Raw genomic sequence first — 15,104 nt, forward strand, 5'->3', positions numbered from 1 at the left:
CGGTAACAGAATGACTCTGGGACTAGATTTTTCACTTTCACACATACGCCAAACAAAAACCCTTGATAGCAAACTTGAACAAACTATACAACTCATTGCACAAGGACTACTTCTAACAATTCCAACAGAAAATAAAAAACAACAACACTTGAAACATTTACTTTAAGAACTGTGCAGCTTCAGTAACTGAATGACCCTAAAATCTCTGTTTTTTTTAATGTAACCATGTTACCTTAGAACTCTGTTAAACTGTTAAATATCTGCTCCAAATCAAGATTCAAATATGAAGAGTGGGGGGTTAGCTATCATATGATACCTTAAGTTTAAACACATAATAGAATAACTAATGATAATGTAGCTAAAATAGGGGAGCAAAGGGAGAAATATACAATAGACACTCCTATTACTATATACTATAACATTAAAAAGGTAAAAACACACAAGAAACATACATCTTTCGAAACTATTTAATGTGATTTAAATCAATGACGTGTGGTTTTCAGTGTCTTTTTCTTTATTATACCAAAAGAAAATAGCCTACATTTGTGGCAGCAAAAACTGATTTGGAATAAAATACAAAGACAAACAATCCTAACCCAATCTGCTCCAAGTTTGCCTCAGAGATAGCCTCTGTAAAATAAAAACGTTCTTTATTGTCTGCAACCGGTGTGGGAAGGATCCTAAGAATCTATCTTAGGATCACCACACCATATATGCCAGTGTGCTCCTTCATGATAAAGATAAATCCCTTGATGGCCATTCTGTAGAAGTGTGCAACATGTATGTCATCATTCTCAATGGAAGTTACTTGCGCTCCATACTGTATTTGTGTGATTTGCTGACTTTGCTTTCCCCCACTGTATTCAACAACAATGAAGTCTCCATTTATTGGAGCATGAGATGAGGATGTTGAGGCGGTGCTTGGTGAGGATGTTGATGCAGTGGTTTGTAACTACTACTGTATAATTCCCCACAGTTTTTTGTGGAAGAAGCCTTTTGGAACCCTTTTAAGTTCCATGTAGAACCCTCTGTGAAAAGAGCTTTCTGGTTTTAATCACTTATCAATTCATAAACAAAATTTATATCAGTAAAAACACTACAATAATTTGGTAGCTCTACCTATACTTCTTACTTGTGTTAACTTTCATTATCCTCGCTCCTCATGCGGCAGAGACATTTTAAAAGATATAATTATATGGGTTTTTGACAGAATGACCCAGAGACTGGACAATGATTCTTAATCTGACTGAAGCTAAACCATTTCCAAACCAAACAAAACATAAGTGATGATATTAGTTGATTAGGGTATATACTTATAACATTAATGAGGTTTGATATTTTTCTAAACACCTTTAAAGACTTTTTCTGGTAGATGTTTTTCCATGTTTGACCAGAAGTCAAAGCCTTTGCTTATCCCTATTTTTATGATGGAAGATGGTTAAAAATGAATTATAGACTCTTAGCTTTCATTTGACACACAATTTGATATGCTCTGATGAATTTCACATTTTGATCCTCATGGGTCCTTTTACACGGAACTGCTCGAATCAAAGAGCATATTGAACCATCTTGTTGAGAAGAGTCTAGACGAAGTGACTTAATGTTAAATTCATCTCCAGAGTTTTGAAAAAGAGAAGAGAGAGTTCTGAATATGTCACCAAGCAATCATAGAACCAGAAGAGACTTCCTGACTCAAGAGGAGACTGGGGGATGTGAGTAGCAAGAGAGTGAGTGAAAGAGAAATCGTAACAGAGAGAGCAAGAGAGATGGGGAAAATTGAGGTTTTAAAGGGTAATCCCAAGCGGTAAAGCAAACATACCTTAGTATTATATTTCTAGTATACTTGAGTTTACATACAGTATACTAGTATATTAAGTATATTAAAAAATACTAAAATGACCCATCTTAAATTGTATTTAAAGGAGCAGGCCTTACGTTTGTCGGAAATCTGCCACCTTTCTGCCCCTATTTCTATGTATATTAAAAGTTCACTTCAATTAGATTAAAAATGCATCATTAATGTTCATTCATTTTAATATTCAACCTTCATCAATGCATAAAGGTTGAGGTGGACATTGAGGTCCCATTGAGGTTGAGGTGGATGTTACCATGCAACTCTAACTCTTGCAGCAGCTCAACTGCCAAGCAATGAGGCCCATAGGGCTGTATGGCATACCTTATCTTGGTCCTAATAATTGAAAGTTATGGTTAGCAAAAAATAAATTGTGTCATCATAAATAAAGTGCCCTGCCTGAACTAATGCAAGCTTCATAGACAGCAACTGCCACCTGTTTCCACCCTATCAGACCTGTAGACAATGTAGCCATAAAGGGTTACAGTGCCTTCGGAAAGTATTCAGACCCCTTCACTTTTTCCACAGGGGTCTGAATACTTTCCAAAGGCACTGTATATCAGCATCCGATACTGATTTAGTTAGCCATGTCTCTGTAAAAAATAAAAACATCCAGGTTTGCCTGAAAGATCCAATTACTAATACTGTCTATTTTAGGAACCAGGCTCCCTACATTCAAGTGCAATAGTCTGACCCCGTGCCGTGATTTGAAATCAAGTGGTGTCTCTAAAACAGATAACTTCCCGCTAGAATTTGTCTCTGTACTAACTCGGTACCAATACAAGGTTGTTTACAGACACACTATTTGGTCTGTGTCTCGAATGAGGAATCAGATTATGGGAAGAGAGAGAATGGGAGTAATGGGAGGTAACTTATTTGGGCCAGTATATACCCCTTCACTTTCTTGTTTTTCTGTTGTTGCCTCTGATGTTGACTGACAAGATGCCAACCCCTCTCTCATTAGGGTGTAGCCCGTCCCTTTTTATAAAAGAGAGTAGGAGGATTCCAGCCAGGCATGCAAGTGCAAAAGGCAGCTGAATTTTTCCATGCCACAGTTGTACGTGGCCCAGAGATGAAAGCATGCCTTCCTGAGTTCTGAAACCTGTCAATAAGCACCTTGAAATCTTCCTTTAATACCTCTGATTCACATACAGTGCATTCGGAAAGGATTCAGACCCCTTCACTTTTTCCACATTTTGTTATGTTCCAGCCTTATTCTAAAATGGATTAAATTTCATTTTTTCCCCTCATCAATCTACACACAATACCCCATAATGACAAACCCAAAACAGGTTTTTAGAAATGCTTGCTAATATATTAAAAATAAAAAACTGAAATATCACATTTACATAAGTATTCAGACCCTTTACTCTGTACTTTGTTGAAGCACCTTTGGCAGCAATTACAGCCTCAAATCTTCTTGGGTATGACATGGGTTTCTCCCATTCTTCTCTGCAGATCCTCTCAAGGTTGGATGGGGAGCATCGGCGCACAGCTATTTTCAGGTGTCTCCAGAGATGTTTGATCGGGTTCAAGTCCGGGCTCTGGCACTCAAGGACATTCAGAGCCACTCCTGCGTTGTCTTGGCTGTGTGCTTAGGGTCGTTGTCCTGTTGGAAGGTGAACCTTCGCCCCAGTCTGAGGTCCTGAGCGCTCTGAAGCAGGTTTTCATCAAGTATCTCTCTGTACTTTGCTCTGTTCATCTTTCCCTCGATCCTGACTAGTCTCCCAGTCCCTGCCGCTGAAAAACATCCCCACAGCATGATGCTGCCATCACCATGCTTCAGGGATGGTATTGGCCAGGTGATGAGTGGTGCCTGGTTTCCTCCAGACGTGACGCTTGGCATTCAAGCCAAAGCGTTCAATCTTGGTTTCATCAGACAATTCTTTTGACCTCATGGTCTGGTTTTTGCTCTGACATGCACTGTCAACTGTGGGACCTTATATAGACAGGTGTGTGCCGTTCCAAATCATGCCCTATCAATTAAATTTACCACAGGTGGACTCCAATCAAGTCGTAGAAACATCTCAAGTCGATGATCAATGGAAACAGGATGCACCTGAGCTCAATTTCGAGTGTCATAGCAAAGGGTCTGAATACTTATGTAAGTGTGATATTTCAGTTTTTTATTTTTTATTAAATTAGCAAACATTTCTAAAAACCTGTTTTCGTTTTGTCATTATGGGGTATTGTGTTTAGATTGATGAGTAAAGTTTTTTAATTTAATCCATTTTAGAATAAGGCTGTAACATAACAAAATGTAGAAAACGTTAAGGGGTCTGAATACTTTCCGAATGAACTGTAGCTTTGGGTCATTTGTACTGACATAAACGACAACTGTGTGTGCATCAGGCAGCTGTTTCAGAACTATAGGGATCTGTTAATTGTCCCGAACACGAGCTTCAGTGAAGCAGATGATTCTGGCTCCAGAGATCCCCACATCCCTAACCATGTGTGGTAGTGGGTCAACTGTGGAGAGAGAGAGAGAGAGAGAGAGAGAGGGAGTTGCTAATTAACATTTCCCCCCTTTGAAAAGCAGTAGTGGGTGGGTTCTGACTTGCACACGCCACGATAAACGGAACGCCTTTCATCGGACGGCTGTGTGGCACCTCCGGGGCTGGACTGTCAGGGTGCAGGGGGGCAAAGCTGTTGGAACACCAGACTGAGGGCACAGAGAATGTCGACCGCTTCCACTGTTTAGGTTCACACCGGGCAACATGTGACCACTTGGTTGTCGAGCGATCAGACTTTCCTAGCGCATGGAAAGCACTTTGCTCTGGGTCAGCCATAGAGGTAGAATTCAAGGTCATTAGCTGTTGTTCTCCCTTCATTTAGTGATCAGGCCATTTCTCACGGCCACAGTATCTCTTCATGGAGCTGTGAAATGTCAGCTTAGAGCTGTCCGATCCATTCACATTTACTGCGGGTAGAACCATTTGGTCGCCCACATTGTTGGACTGCTACATTGTCCTGGTCCAAGTCAAAGGACAAGTTGACATATGCATTGACACTTCCATGCTTGCCATTTGCGCTAAACACTCAGTAGCTGAACTGCTATTAAAATCCAAGTGTGGTTAACAGTAGTTGCGCCAGGATTGGAATATTGTTTGGGTCTGAGAATTTGTGGGTGGGCCATGAATAGCATAAATATGATTATGTTTTTGTGGACCTACAGTAGGCTATAGGCCTTCTACTAACATGGTAGACTATATCAAAGATTTAACTAGGCCTATAATTTAGCTTCCCAAGGTGATACACTCACATGCCTCTTATGCTATGAGGATTCTGATACAGTAGTTGGTAACTAAAGGCGTAAAAGTTTATACTTAAATCAACGATAACCTTGATTGACGTTAATTGACTTAGTTACAGTATGAGGATGGCATCATATGAATCCAGCCCCGTGAGGATGCCCCCACCCAAGTTGCCTACAGTGTATTCGAAATGTGTAGCCTATAATGTCCATACACGCTCCCTGCCTTCTCCCTAAGCAGAGACAGTCTTCGTGTAGCCTAGGGCCACAATTTTCAAAATGTTCACATCTTTTCCACTTTGATGGAGGAAAAACATGCGGCGGCCATTGCAATATTGTATCAATGAGCCGGTTCAGAGAACTTTGCAACATTGTAGGCTCTCAACAAAGGGGACTCGCATAAGCTCCTTTCCCCAATGCCAATTGTCTGAGTGATAAGCCTATTATTTTGTGAGCGCAGCGCAGCCCTGCGTTGGCATGACCAACCAACTACACAGGAGAACAGTGTTGTAGGCCTAGTATTTATGACACTTTGTCAGCAGGATTTCTCCTCTGATGGTGAAATACACTACGAAAAATACGTAAAGACAGGCAGAGATAGGGATGGAGACGTGGGGATGGAGAGCTGGAAGTTCAATGCCTATCTCTGACAGGCCTACTTCAACTCCTGTAGATTTATCATACATATATGAGCCACCAACATACTCTCTAGGCTGGAAGAACAGACAAATCGAGACAAGAGGCGAGGTAGGAATTCGAAGCGGTAACCAAACCGGAAGTAGACCTTTGTTCGATTGAATGTGGCCTTTGATATTCATATATCATATATTAAGCATATTAATTACTGCTTTAATCTATTTTCAACACACGTAAGTATACTTTTATTTGACCTTTTTCTTTTTCTTTTTTACTTTGGGATGACAATTTACTTTTAGGATTTCAATTCGAAAAAATTTGCAGGATAGAAAAATACAATGACAGCACAATTTATTCCATTGCTGTCTTTAAAAGGGGATTGTCGTATTCTTCTGTTGGGGTCAAGGAGTGTGCACACTGAGGTACATGCCACAAAGCACAAACAAGGGAAAACATTAAAAGCCAACAGACTGTAGAGTGGGCTTGTAGGCCTTACAAACAGCCTGCAAGGAGATTATTGTACAGTGTGTGTGTCTAACTCTGATGTAGGCTACACTTATAACGTCCTAAAATATGTAAATTAATGCCTGGTGAAAAGCTTTTTTTAATTTATTTTTTATTTATCACTCATCCTTTGTTCAACAGACTGTAGCCTACATAGAAGGTCGCTGAAAGGACTAAATAATCTGCCCCTGAAAATACTCATGCATCACTTTAATCTCATCCATCCCAATATATTAAAATTCATCTATATTAAACAGTAAGATTTCCCTGAGTTGCATCAGATATCCGTAAAACCTTGAGCATTGGCTAAGAATGGTAAAATGCATATTCAGCAACCATGTGTAGACAATGTCATGAACAACTGGGCTAAGCAGAAACATTTTCAAGTGCTGATCTACATATTCTTCCTCTGCGGAAACATCAACACAAGAAGTAATCATCGTAATAATCTGAACAGAGAACAGATTAACATGCACAACTGCCCATCTGATAGATCGTTAGCCTACAACGTTGTTATGGAATTCATTGCAACAGGCTACTACCACTGATATTAAAAAAAAAAAAAAGATCCTCTGCAATCAACTTCTCAGTGTTTGTTAACAGGCACAGCCCTGATAACTCAGACATGAGTCATGACCTATGCCTCCTACCAACAGCCCAGCCATTCACATGGCTGAGCTGGCTAAAAAAAGACGTCTTGGTGAGTATGTGTCTCTGGGCAGTCTTCTGCCTCCCCTGCTGCACGGTAGTGAATCATCCTCTCATATTTGTCTGCCAGTAGAGAGATGGAGCCGCCGACCCCGGTGCGCAATTAATTAGCAATCATTATGCCATCTCCGCTTCCCTGAGTGGGCGCTTCGCTTTTGTCCTGCTTTATTAACATAGTTAACAGCCGTCAATGACAGGATTCTGGAACATGGCGGTGCATCACAACAATCTGGAAATGTCGCGCCGAGCCTGCCAGATCTGTAGATGGGATGTATTAGTACCATTCCGAACACTGAATGAAGAGGAAGGAAGCACAGTAAGTTGAATGATCCATTGGCCATAAGAGAGACTTGGATCACACTCATCAATGTGACATCTTATTTCTGTTCTTGTTTCTTTTTGTTCTTGTTTCTTTCAAATAGACACACAGACGCACACACACACACAGGAAGAGAGACACAAATAACGAGCAGGGCCACAGATTTTTGGTGGAGCACACAGAGGGAGCTCTCTAATGGTCACCCTGTGACCCCACATCAAGTCTGAAGAGGTGCCCTTCTTTTAACACCTCCTCTGAAACAGGCCCTCCACAGACCTTCTGATTACCTTTCATCTGCAGTGCTGCAGCCACCGCACTTCAATTACCTCTCCTAATGGAGTGGCCTCTCTTTAAACCCAGCCTTGCGTTTTGTGAAGAGGCGGCAGACAGAGGTAAGAAGAAAAACTGGATGAAGAATAGAAAAAAAAGTCAAGATTTTCATTACAGAGCTAAAGCATAAGCCACCTTGGGCTCTATCCAGGTCTGGCTCTGAAACTCATAAAATCTTTGTGTGTGTGTGTGATACCCTGAAAGTTTTTTTTTTGTGGAACTTCTGAGAACCACTGGAGATATTGCAGATGGTGTATTGGCAACATTGTCATGTATATGACCTAGCATACATGCTCTCACACAACACGAACCGTTGAACAGAAGCAGACAGAGCAATGTTGATTTAGCGTGACATGTTTATTGTCTATTCATCACATACGACGCCGCTTTACAGACATTCGAATGGTTTCTCTTGACGTGAACGCATATGAATTGTGACCCTTTTCCTGTGGCCACTGAGATATTAATCAACAGTGAGTGTGACTTCCTTTTTCCCTGTGGCTATGGCCATGAGAGTTTCAATCAAATATTTAAAAAAAAACAACAACAACAAAAAAAAGACATGATGAGAGTGGTCCCTTCTCAAGGACTCCTATTACGCTTCGATTCGAGTAAACAACGCCGCCATTAAAAACTCCCATGCCGATAAACCAACACGGATATCCTGCTGAGAAATGTGCAGGGAGCAACAGCTGACGCAGATTACCCAGGGTGCTGTACTGTCGAATGGTATAGATTGTCTTCACTCAGAGCTGATCTGAATAAAAGGGTAAGACCACCCAAGCAGGTTTGATCAATAAAGCTACTGACAAGACTGATCCTGATATTCGTCTCTCGCTGCGGGAGGCCTCTTGGATCTCAGACCGTTTAAATGCTCAAAGGGAAGAGAATGCCTTGCGTTAAGAACCCCTCTCGTTTAGTTAACCAGGGATGGGCTGGGCAGAGCTTTTATCATTGAAGAGGACTGGAATAGAAACTTCCCCATGACTCACATTCCCTATGATGAATAACTTATCGATGACTTTGTGAATAACAAATCAATGACTTGGAGTCTGATGTCAGAAACTCAACCAAATCAAGCACTTTAGAAGCAGAATAGCCTTATCAATGATTAAACAGTCAACATCACTGTGCTTCAGGCAATAACATTAATCTGCACTTGGTTGGGCAGAACCCCAGCTCCCACAATGCATTCCTTTTTGAGTGGCCCATATTTCTAAAAATATACCGATTTATTTCGACTTCGTTGGAAAATCCAAAACAAATCCCACACGAAATCCTGGCAAATCTTGTAATATTCGCAATGGGATCTCGCAATCAGGAGGCTTTGGGTCCTACGAGAGGACCCAAAAAAAGAAAAGGCAATGTTGGCCTCCAGTGACCTAACACAACACAGCCAAAACAGAGAGCCTGGGGTGGAGGAGATCAGCGGGGTCAGATATGTGCTCTAGGTATTGATGTAAGAAGAGATTAGGCCATTGAGAGAAATGTGAGGGCAGATGTCTGTGACATCGGGCCGGGGCCATGTGAGACTCGGGACCATTATCATGATCAAAAGCAATAGCTGCTAATGCAGAGGAAGAGATACCCAGAGGCCAAACCAGGATATGGGTTACGGGGGGGGGGGGGGGGTACAGCTGCTGTTAGAATAGGTCTAAACCAAAGACATATATCATATGTCACTGGTCTACACTGTGCTGCATCTGCCCACATAACCGACCGTCCACCTCTGGCTTGCCTTTTAAAAGAAAGAAAGTCTCTCCACAGGCGGTAGCGGACCTTTCTCTTAGACAAAAGATATGTGTATCTAGGGGTCTGTTTACAGTATAACCGATGGAACGATATGAACAATAGGGAGTCTCCTCAGTCTGAGACGGATGGTGTCGCCTCGGGAGATGTCCATACCTGGAGCTGCCCGCCATACTCTCAGCCTTTGGCCAGGTGTAACAACAGCACCCCTCTGTGGTCACCTACACTCTTCATGAGAGGCAGTGAACTCCAAATCACGGCAAGTCTACAACCGCAGAGTGTCACTTTGTGACAAATATTAGGAACTGAACTCTGTGTCCAGGAGGAAGGTAAAAGGAGCAACACCAGGCATCCACGTACCAAATTGTAGGGTGACAATGTCCATCCTCAGCTGGTCAATACCCATTTTTAAACGATCACAAGACACATGCATCTCTTCGAGGTAAAACAAGAAGGATAATAGCACAAGTGCAACAATGTAACATAATGGATAACATAATTTAAACAATATCAGCTTCTGTGTTGGATGACAGTCCATTCAAGGGAATTGAATGTTGTGACACAACATCAGGGACATCAAAGCAGGACGCACACCCATCTTTGTCAGTAATATAATTAAAGGGATGGTTCAATAGTTTGACACTTATATTCGTTTTTTAGATACGGGTATTGTATATCTCCCATGTCGACCCAGTTTTTTAAGTGCTTCACTTTGTTATGTCCTGCAGCCGCAATCACTCAACTTGGAGATACAATCCAAAAGAGATATATCTAAAAAAACAACAACACATGTAAGCGTCAAAATAGTGAACCATCCCTTTAATATGATGTGCAATGCCAGTCAATGATGTGGCAAAACTGCATTATATACATTGATGAACTTTCAATAAAAAATAAATAGAGAATTCAGATCCATCATCTCCCAGGCAGGGAACTTTTTAGTTTTTTCTTTTGGTTCGCAGTCCAAAATATCTGCCTTTGTTATTATTACATTAAAACACATGTATGTTTTTTTTTTACTACCACTCAGACATGCAGACAACTATTCACATTTGTGACACAGCTTCTCACAGCTGAGAAGCTCGACAGTGCAAATACAGCACAATTCCCTTTTCAGTGTTTTTTTTTTTTTTTTTTTAAAGGAAAATAACGTGATTAAAACATTCTCAATTTGAGTGTATTATCTGTGCGCTACATAATAATGAACAACATCAACAACAACAACATCAGTGACGCATCGGAAATGTGGAGATAGATTGTGCAGTTAAAGACAGACCCTCCCTAGTCTCACACACACACTGCTCTGTGTGTTCAGGAGTGGACAGATTGAGGACTGTTGTTCCAGTCTGTAATACACAGTTGGAATGAATAGGATGTCCGGGGACACGGGTACAGGACTAGTGGTCGGAGGAAAGAGGGGTTTATTCAGGAGCACTGCTCTGAAACAGTGTGTTGTGAGTGGAGGGAAGGGCTCAAGGCCAGTCTGCTCAGTAACGAGTGGGACTACAGTGGGGCTCTGATAGGGAAAGCTGTGTTAGTCCAGGGCCACCTCTCTCAGAGGCTGGGGCATCGTGGCCTGCTTGGACTCCCTCATCTTATCCAGGCCAAACAGCAGGTCCAGCTGAGTAATGGGTCTCAGACGCTCCTCCTCCAGTGGCCTAGAGAGGACCAGGGCAAAGGTCAGTGGTCAGCGTTAGACACACTGTCTAACAAGGGTGCAATAATGCGTGCACGCACACGCACACGCACACACACACACACACACACACACACACACACACACACACACACACACACAGTCTCAAATCACACCTGAAGACTAGCACTGTCAACAGAAAACACAAAGCACATGATACAACCCAGAGAGATGAGTCATCAGTGGACTAGGCAAATGCAGAACACAAGTTCTATTCAAGGTGGCGGAGTTAGTCGTAGGGACGTAAAGACCGAGACGTACTTCTCTTCCTCTTCACCCTCCTGGATCTGCTTGGCTATCTGTCTCATCTGTTGCTTGCGGACGTAGTCCCTGACGCGGTACATTGCCGCGTCGCGGCAGAGTTCCCTGAGGTCGCTCCCCGAGTAGCCCTCCGTCTTCTCCGCTATCTCCTTCAGATTGATGGCGTTGCTTAGCTGCGGAAGAGAGAAAAGTCAACGTTTTATTTTGATTCATTTGTCATGACATTGAATACGAGTATACAATGGAACGAAATCCCTGAGGCAGAGCAGCTCTAGAACATCAATCAACATCCACAACAGAATGTAATAAGGATAATAGATCAAATATCAACATCAATACAGCTTCAAGTGTCAAACTGGTCCTCTGTGGCTCAGTTGGTACAGCATGGCGCTAACAACAACTTCGATTAGGGGTTCGTTACCCGCTGGGACCATATATACTGAAAAATGTATGCACTCACTGCAATGTAAGTCACTTTGGATAAAAGTGTCACCTAAATGGCATATATCTATATATATATAGAACCATAGAGTAAAGAACAGAATATACAGAATTGTTGTAGTAGCAGTAGAGGGAATAACTGTTGTCTAGTGGCGTGAGAAGAGAAATATGTGTTGGTTTTGCATACAGTACATTTACAGTAGAGGGATACATCCTCACTGTTCCTTTGGGTTTGGGGTTTGATGGTCACTACAAGCAGAGCACATACTGTACTGATCTTAACAGTGGTCGTGGAAATGCACCAACAGAACCCTGGGTAGACTGCATACTGTAGGCTTGGCTCTCAGAGATGGAGCGAAGCGCCGGAGAACGAGTGTGCTTACGTTTTCTCCCGCCAAGATCAACTTCAGGATTTCCTGCCTCTGTCGGGTGTTCTACAAAACGTGTTGTGAGAGAAAAAAACACAGGCTTGATCATGCGAACAGGACCACATAGCAGAAGGCACTGTACTGACTGTTTGCAGGCCATATCCGAACAGTGAGATGTTGAGAATGTGACTGTGAGGATGTGTGTGTGTGTGTGTGTGTGTGTGTGTGTGTGTGTGTCACACACCGGCAAGCCGACGTGAAAGGTGGTGGGCATCCTGCGCAGAATGGCCGGGTCCAGATCCTGTGGTCTGTTGGTGGCTCCCATCACCATCACCTGTAAGGACAGTTACCACCATATTATCAACCATATTATCAATCCAGCTCAGCTACAGTTAAGCCTAAACTTAGGACACAGTAGGGGTCCTGTAGGGGTGGATGGGTGGGTGGGTGGGGGGGTTGTGGTACCTGGCTGGAAGCTCCAGTCTCCAGCCCATCCCACAGGCTCATGAACTGGGCCTTCATCATGGCAGTAGCCTCATGGTCTAGGCTGGAGCGGTTCCTCAGGAAAGAGTCTGACACAAAAAAAGGGATGGAGAAGTCAAAGTCTGGACAGAAGGCTGATTTACTCACGGTTGAGGTCTGAGTGAGTCTGACACCTTAAGTGTCCAGTATGAGGAGAGCATTTCGAATACAGGATACATGTCGTGAAGAAAGGGATATCACCTGTGTCTTCAATCGATTCAAGGACTCAAAATAAAACAACCTTTCTTTTTCATGTAGTATTGGAACGAGAGACAGGACACACTCACCGATTTCATCAATGAAGATGATACAGGGCTGGATCTTGATAGCCAATGAAAAGACAGCAGCGGTAAGCTTCTGTGATTCGCCGTACCACTTGTCCGTCAGTGTAGAGGCCTGCAAGTTGATGAACTGGCAACCAGAGGCTTTGGCGGTTGCCTTGGCTATCAGGGTCTTCCCACACCCAGGAGGCCCAAACAATAACACTCCTGAGGAAGTCACAGACAAAATTACAAAAGTCAGTCACTCTATAGTATCTGGCTAACCATGTGCTTCAGTGCAATCTAGTCATGAGAATTTTTGTTACAAAACAGATGTGATCAGATCAAATTCAAAACTATAGTCCATATAACATGTGTTGGTTAAAACCTACCTTTGGGAGGCTGGAAGAGTTTAGATCCAGTTAGCAGGTGTCTCTTCTGGAAGGGGAGGATGACTGTGTCCTGCAGCTCATAGATGACCTCATCAAGCCCAGCAATATCCCTCCAGCATACCTACAGGAAGAGTGAGCAAAACCATGTTTAACTTCATACGCTCCTTTCCTCTCGATCTCGTGTACAAATCCACGTATCGTGTCACAAGCTAATTCGGTCAATCCAAAATGACATTTTCAAGAATCACTTAAAATGCTTTAATTTAAAACTTTTTAAATCCTGATTTCAATTACCTTCATGCTGCGTGGATCAACCAGGTGAGAAGCAATGTTCATCTCATACTCTGTGAGTTTGACGCCCTCGACTCCGATGTTCTTCATCAGCTGCTCGGCCTGGGGGAGAGATAAAACAGGGACATCACTCAGCAGCTTTCCTCAATGGAGGACGCACAGGCCGACTGTAGCCTACCTTTGCCTAGCAGTAGATCGGCTAACAATAATAATAACGACCACTTAATTCATGTGTACTTACTAATCCATACAGTACATAACTACAAGGCCTAACCCTAACCCTATTAGGCCGAAGTCTCAAACTGTACTAAATACTAGTGATTACATAATTCCATTATCCAGAGAGAGCTATGTAGAGGTGGTGTACGTACTCTTTTCTTAGCCTGTATTTTCTGTTTGTGTGTAGGATCCATGGCCTCCACCACCCATTTGATGCTGTAGTAGGTGGCAGCTCCGAAGATGGTCAGCCTCACAATCATGCCCAATACTTCATTCCGGGACAGAGGGCGCATCAGGGCCTCCCGGGGAATGTCTTTTAGTAACATCTCAGCAGTCAGGTGTCAACCCATTGGTAGAGAATAGCAGTCACTGTCAATGGGGTGCGCAGGGAACAGGCTGGAACAGAAACTGAAAAGGAACATGGCACAATGAGCTACTTGACTTGCTAGCATTCATATTAAATAGCATTGTGACTGCCTATGGCCGCTGGTCTGAGCATGGATTACTTTATCTTATGATGACTGATGGATAGATGATTCACTGACTTAAACACATGTATTTGTTGTAAGTCGCTTTGGATAAAGGCGTCTGCTAAATGCCATCAATGTAAATGTAAAATGTAAGTATCGTACATGCTGTGCTTCACTATATCAAGCTGACAGTGAGATGAAACCATAGCTGTCAGTGTCACGTATCCATACAGATAGTTATACATACAGTAGACTGTCTGTCACTGACAGTTAGTTAGCAACTGACATTATTTTCTATTCAATGAGCTGACACTGTACAAACGAATAAGGGATAGAAATTAAACCCTTATACGCTAGCTAGCTAACACATCTGGCTAGGTACCGACAACCACGAAGGATTTGTCCACAACTCCGAGATGTCATGCAGCTTATACACATATTATAAAACACATTACGATTTCATTACAATATATGCGTGTACATTGTATGCGATCATGCAAAGGAAATAAACACATGAAAGTACGCTTACGAGAGCTAAGGTACACTACGGCATAAATCATGTGAAGTGTTACCGGTACTGTACGCCCGATCTGAAACACAGGCTCAATCACCAACAGTTCCGATTGTGTTACCGACAAGCAACCACTGGGTGGCAGACAAAGCATATAACGGTGTAAATCAGCACCATGGAAAGCGGCATACAATACAGTGAGGGTCATACCTACTACTTCAATGAGTAGGACTCAAATCAACTCACAGCAGGGACCTACCAATTAACCTTTGTGCACTGTCTGGTGGACAAGTCATTGATTGATATCTAAAAGAAGCAGTCG

General features: G+C 42.5%; 1 protein-coding gene across 1 annotated transcript; it reads right to left on the reverse strand.

Moving 5' to 3' along the window:
* Positions 1–7,963: 7,963 nt before the first annotated feature.
* On the reverse strand, positions 7,964–14,843 carry atad1a (ATPase family AAA domain containing 1a). The gene is made up of 10 exons (XM_083673603.1): positions 14,801–14,843; positions 13,954–14,209; positions 13,586–13,684; positions 13,292–13,412; positions 12,927–13,127; positions 12,583–12,689; positions 12,362–12,451; positions 12,133–12,183; positions 11,309–11,481; positions 7,964–11,009 (listed from the first exon to the last, which is right to left on the reverse strand). Exons 2-10 carry the CDS (start codon positions 14,125–14,127, stop codon positions 10,886–10,888), a joined length of 1,140 nt encoding a protein of 379 aa, XP_083529729.1. The 5' UTR covers positions 14,128–14,209; positions 14,801–14,843; the 3' UTR covers positions 7,964–10,885.
* Between the last annotated feature and the right edge of the window lie 261 nt (positions 14,844–15,104).

Source organism: Argentina silus, assembly GCF_951799395.1.
Source record: "Argentina silus genome assembly, chromosome: 7".
Taxonomy (NCBI): domain Eukaryota; kingdom Metazoa; phylum Chordata; class Actinopteri; order Argentiniformes; family Argentinidae; genus Argentina; species Argentina silus.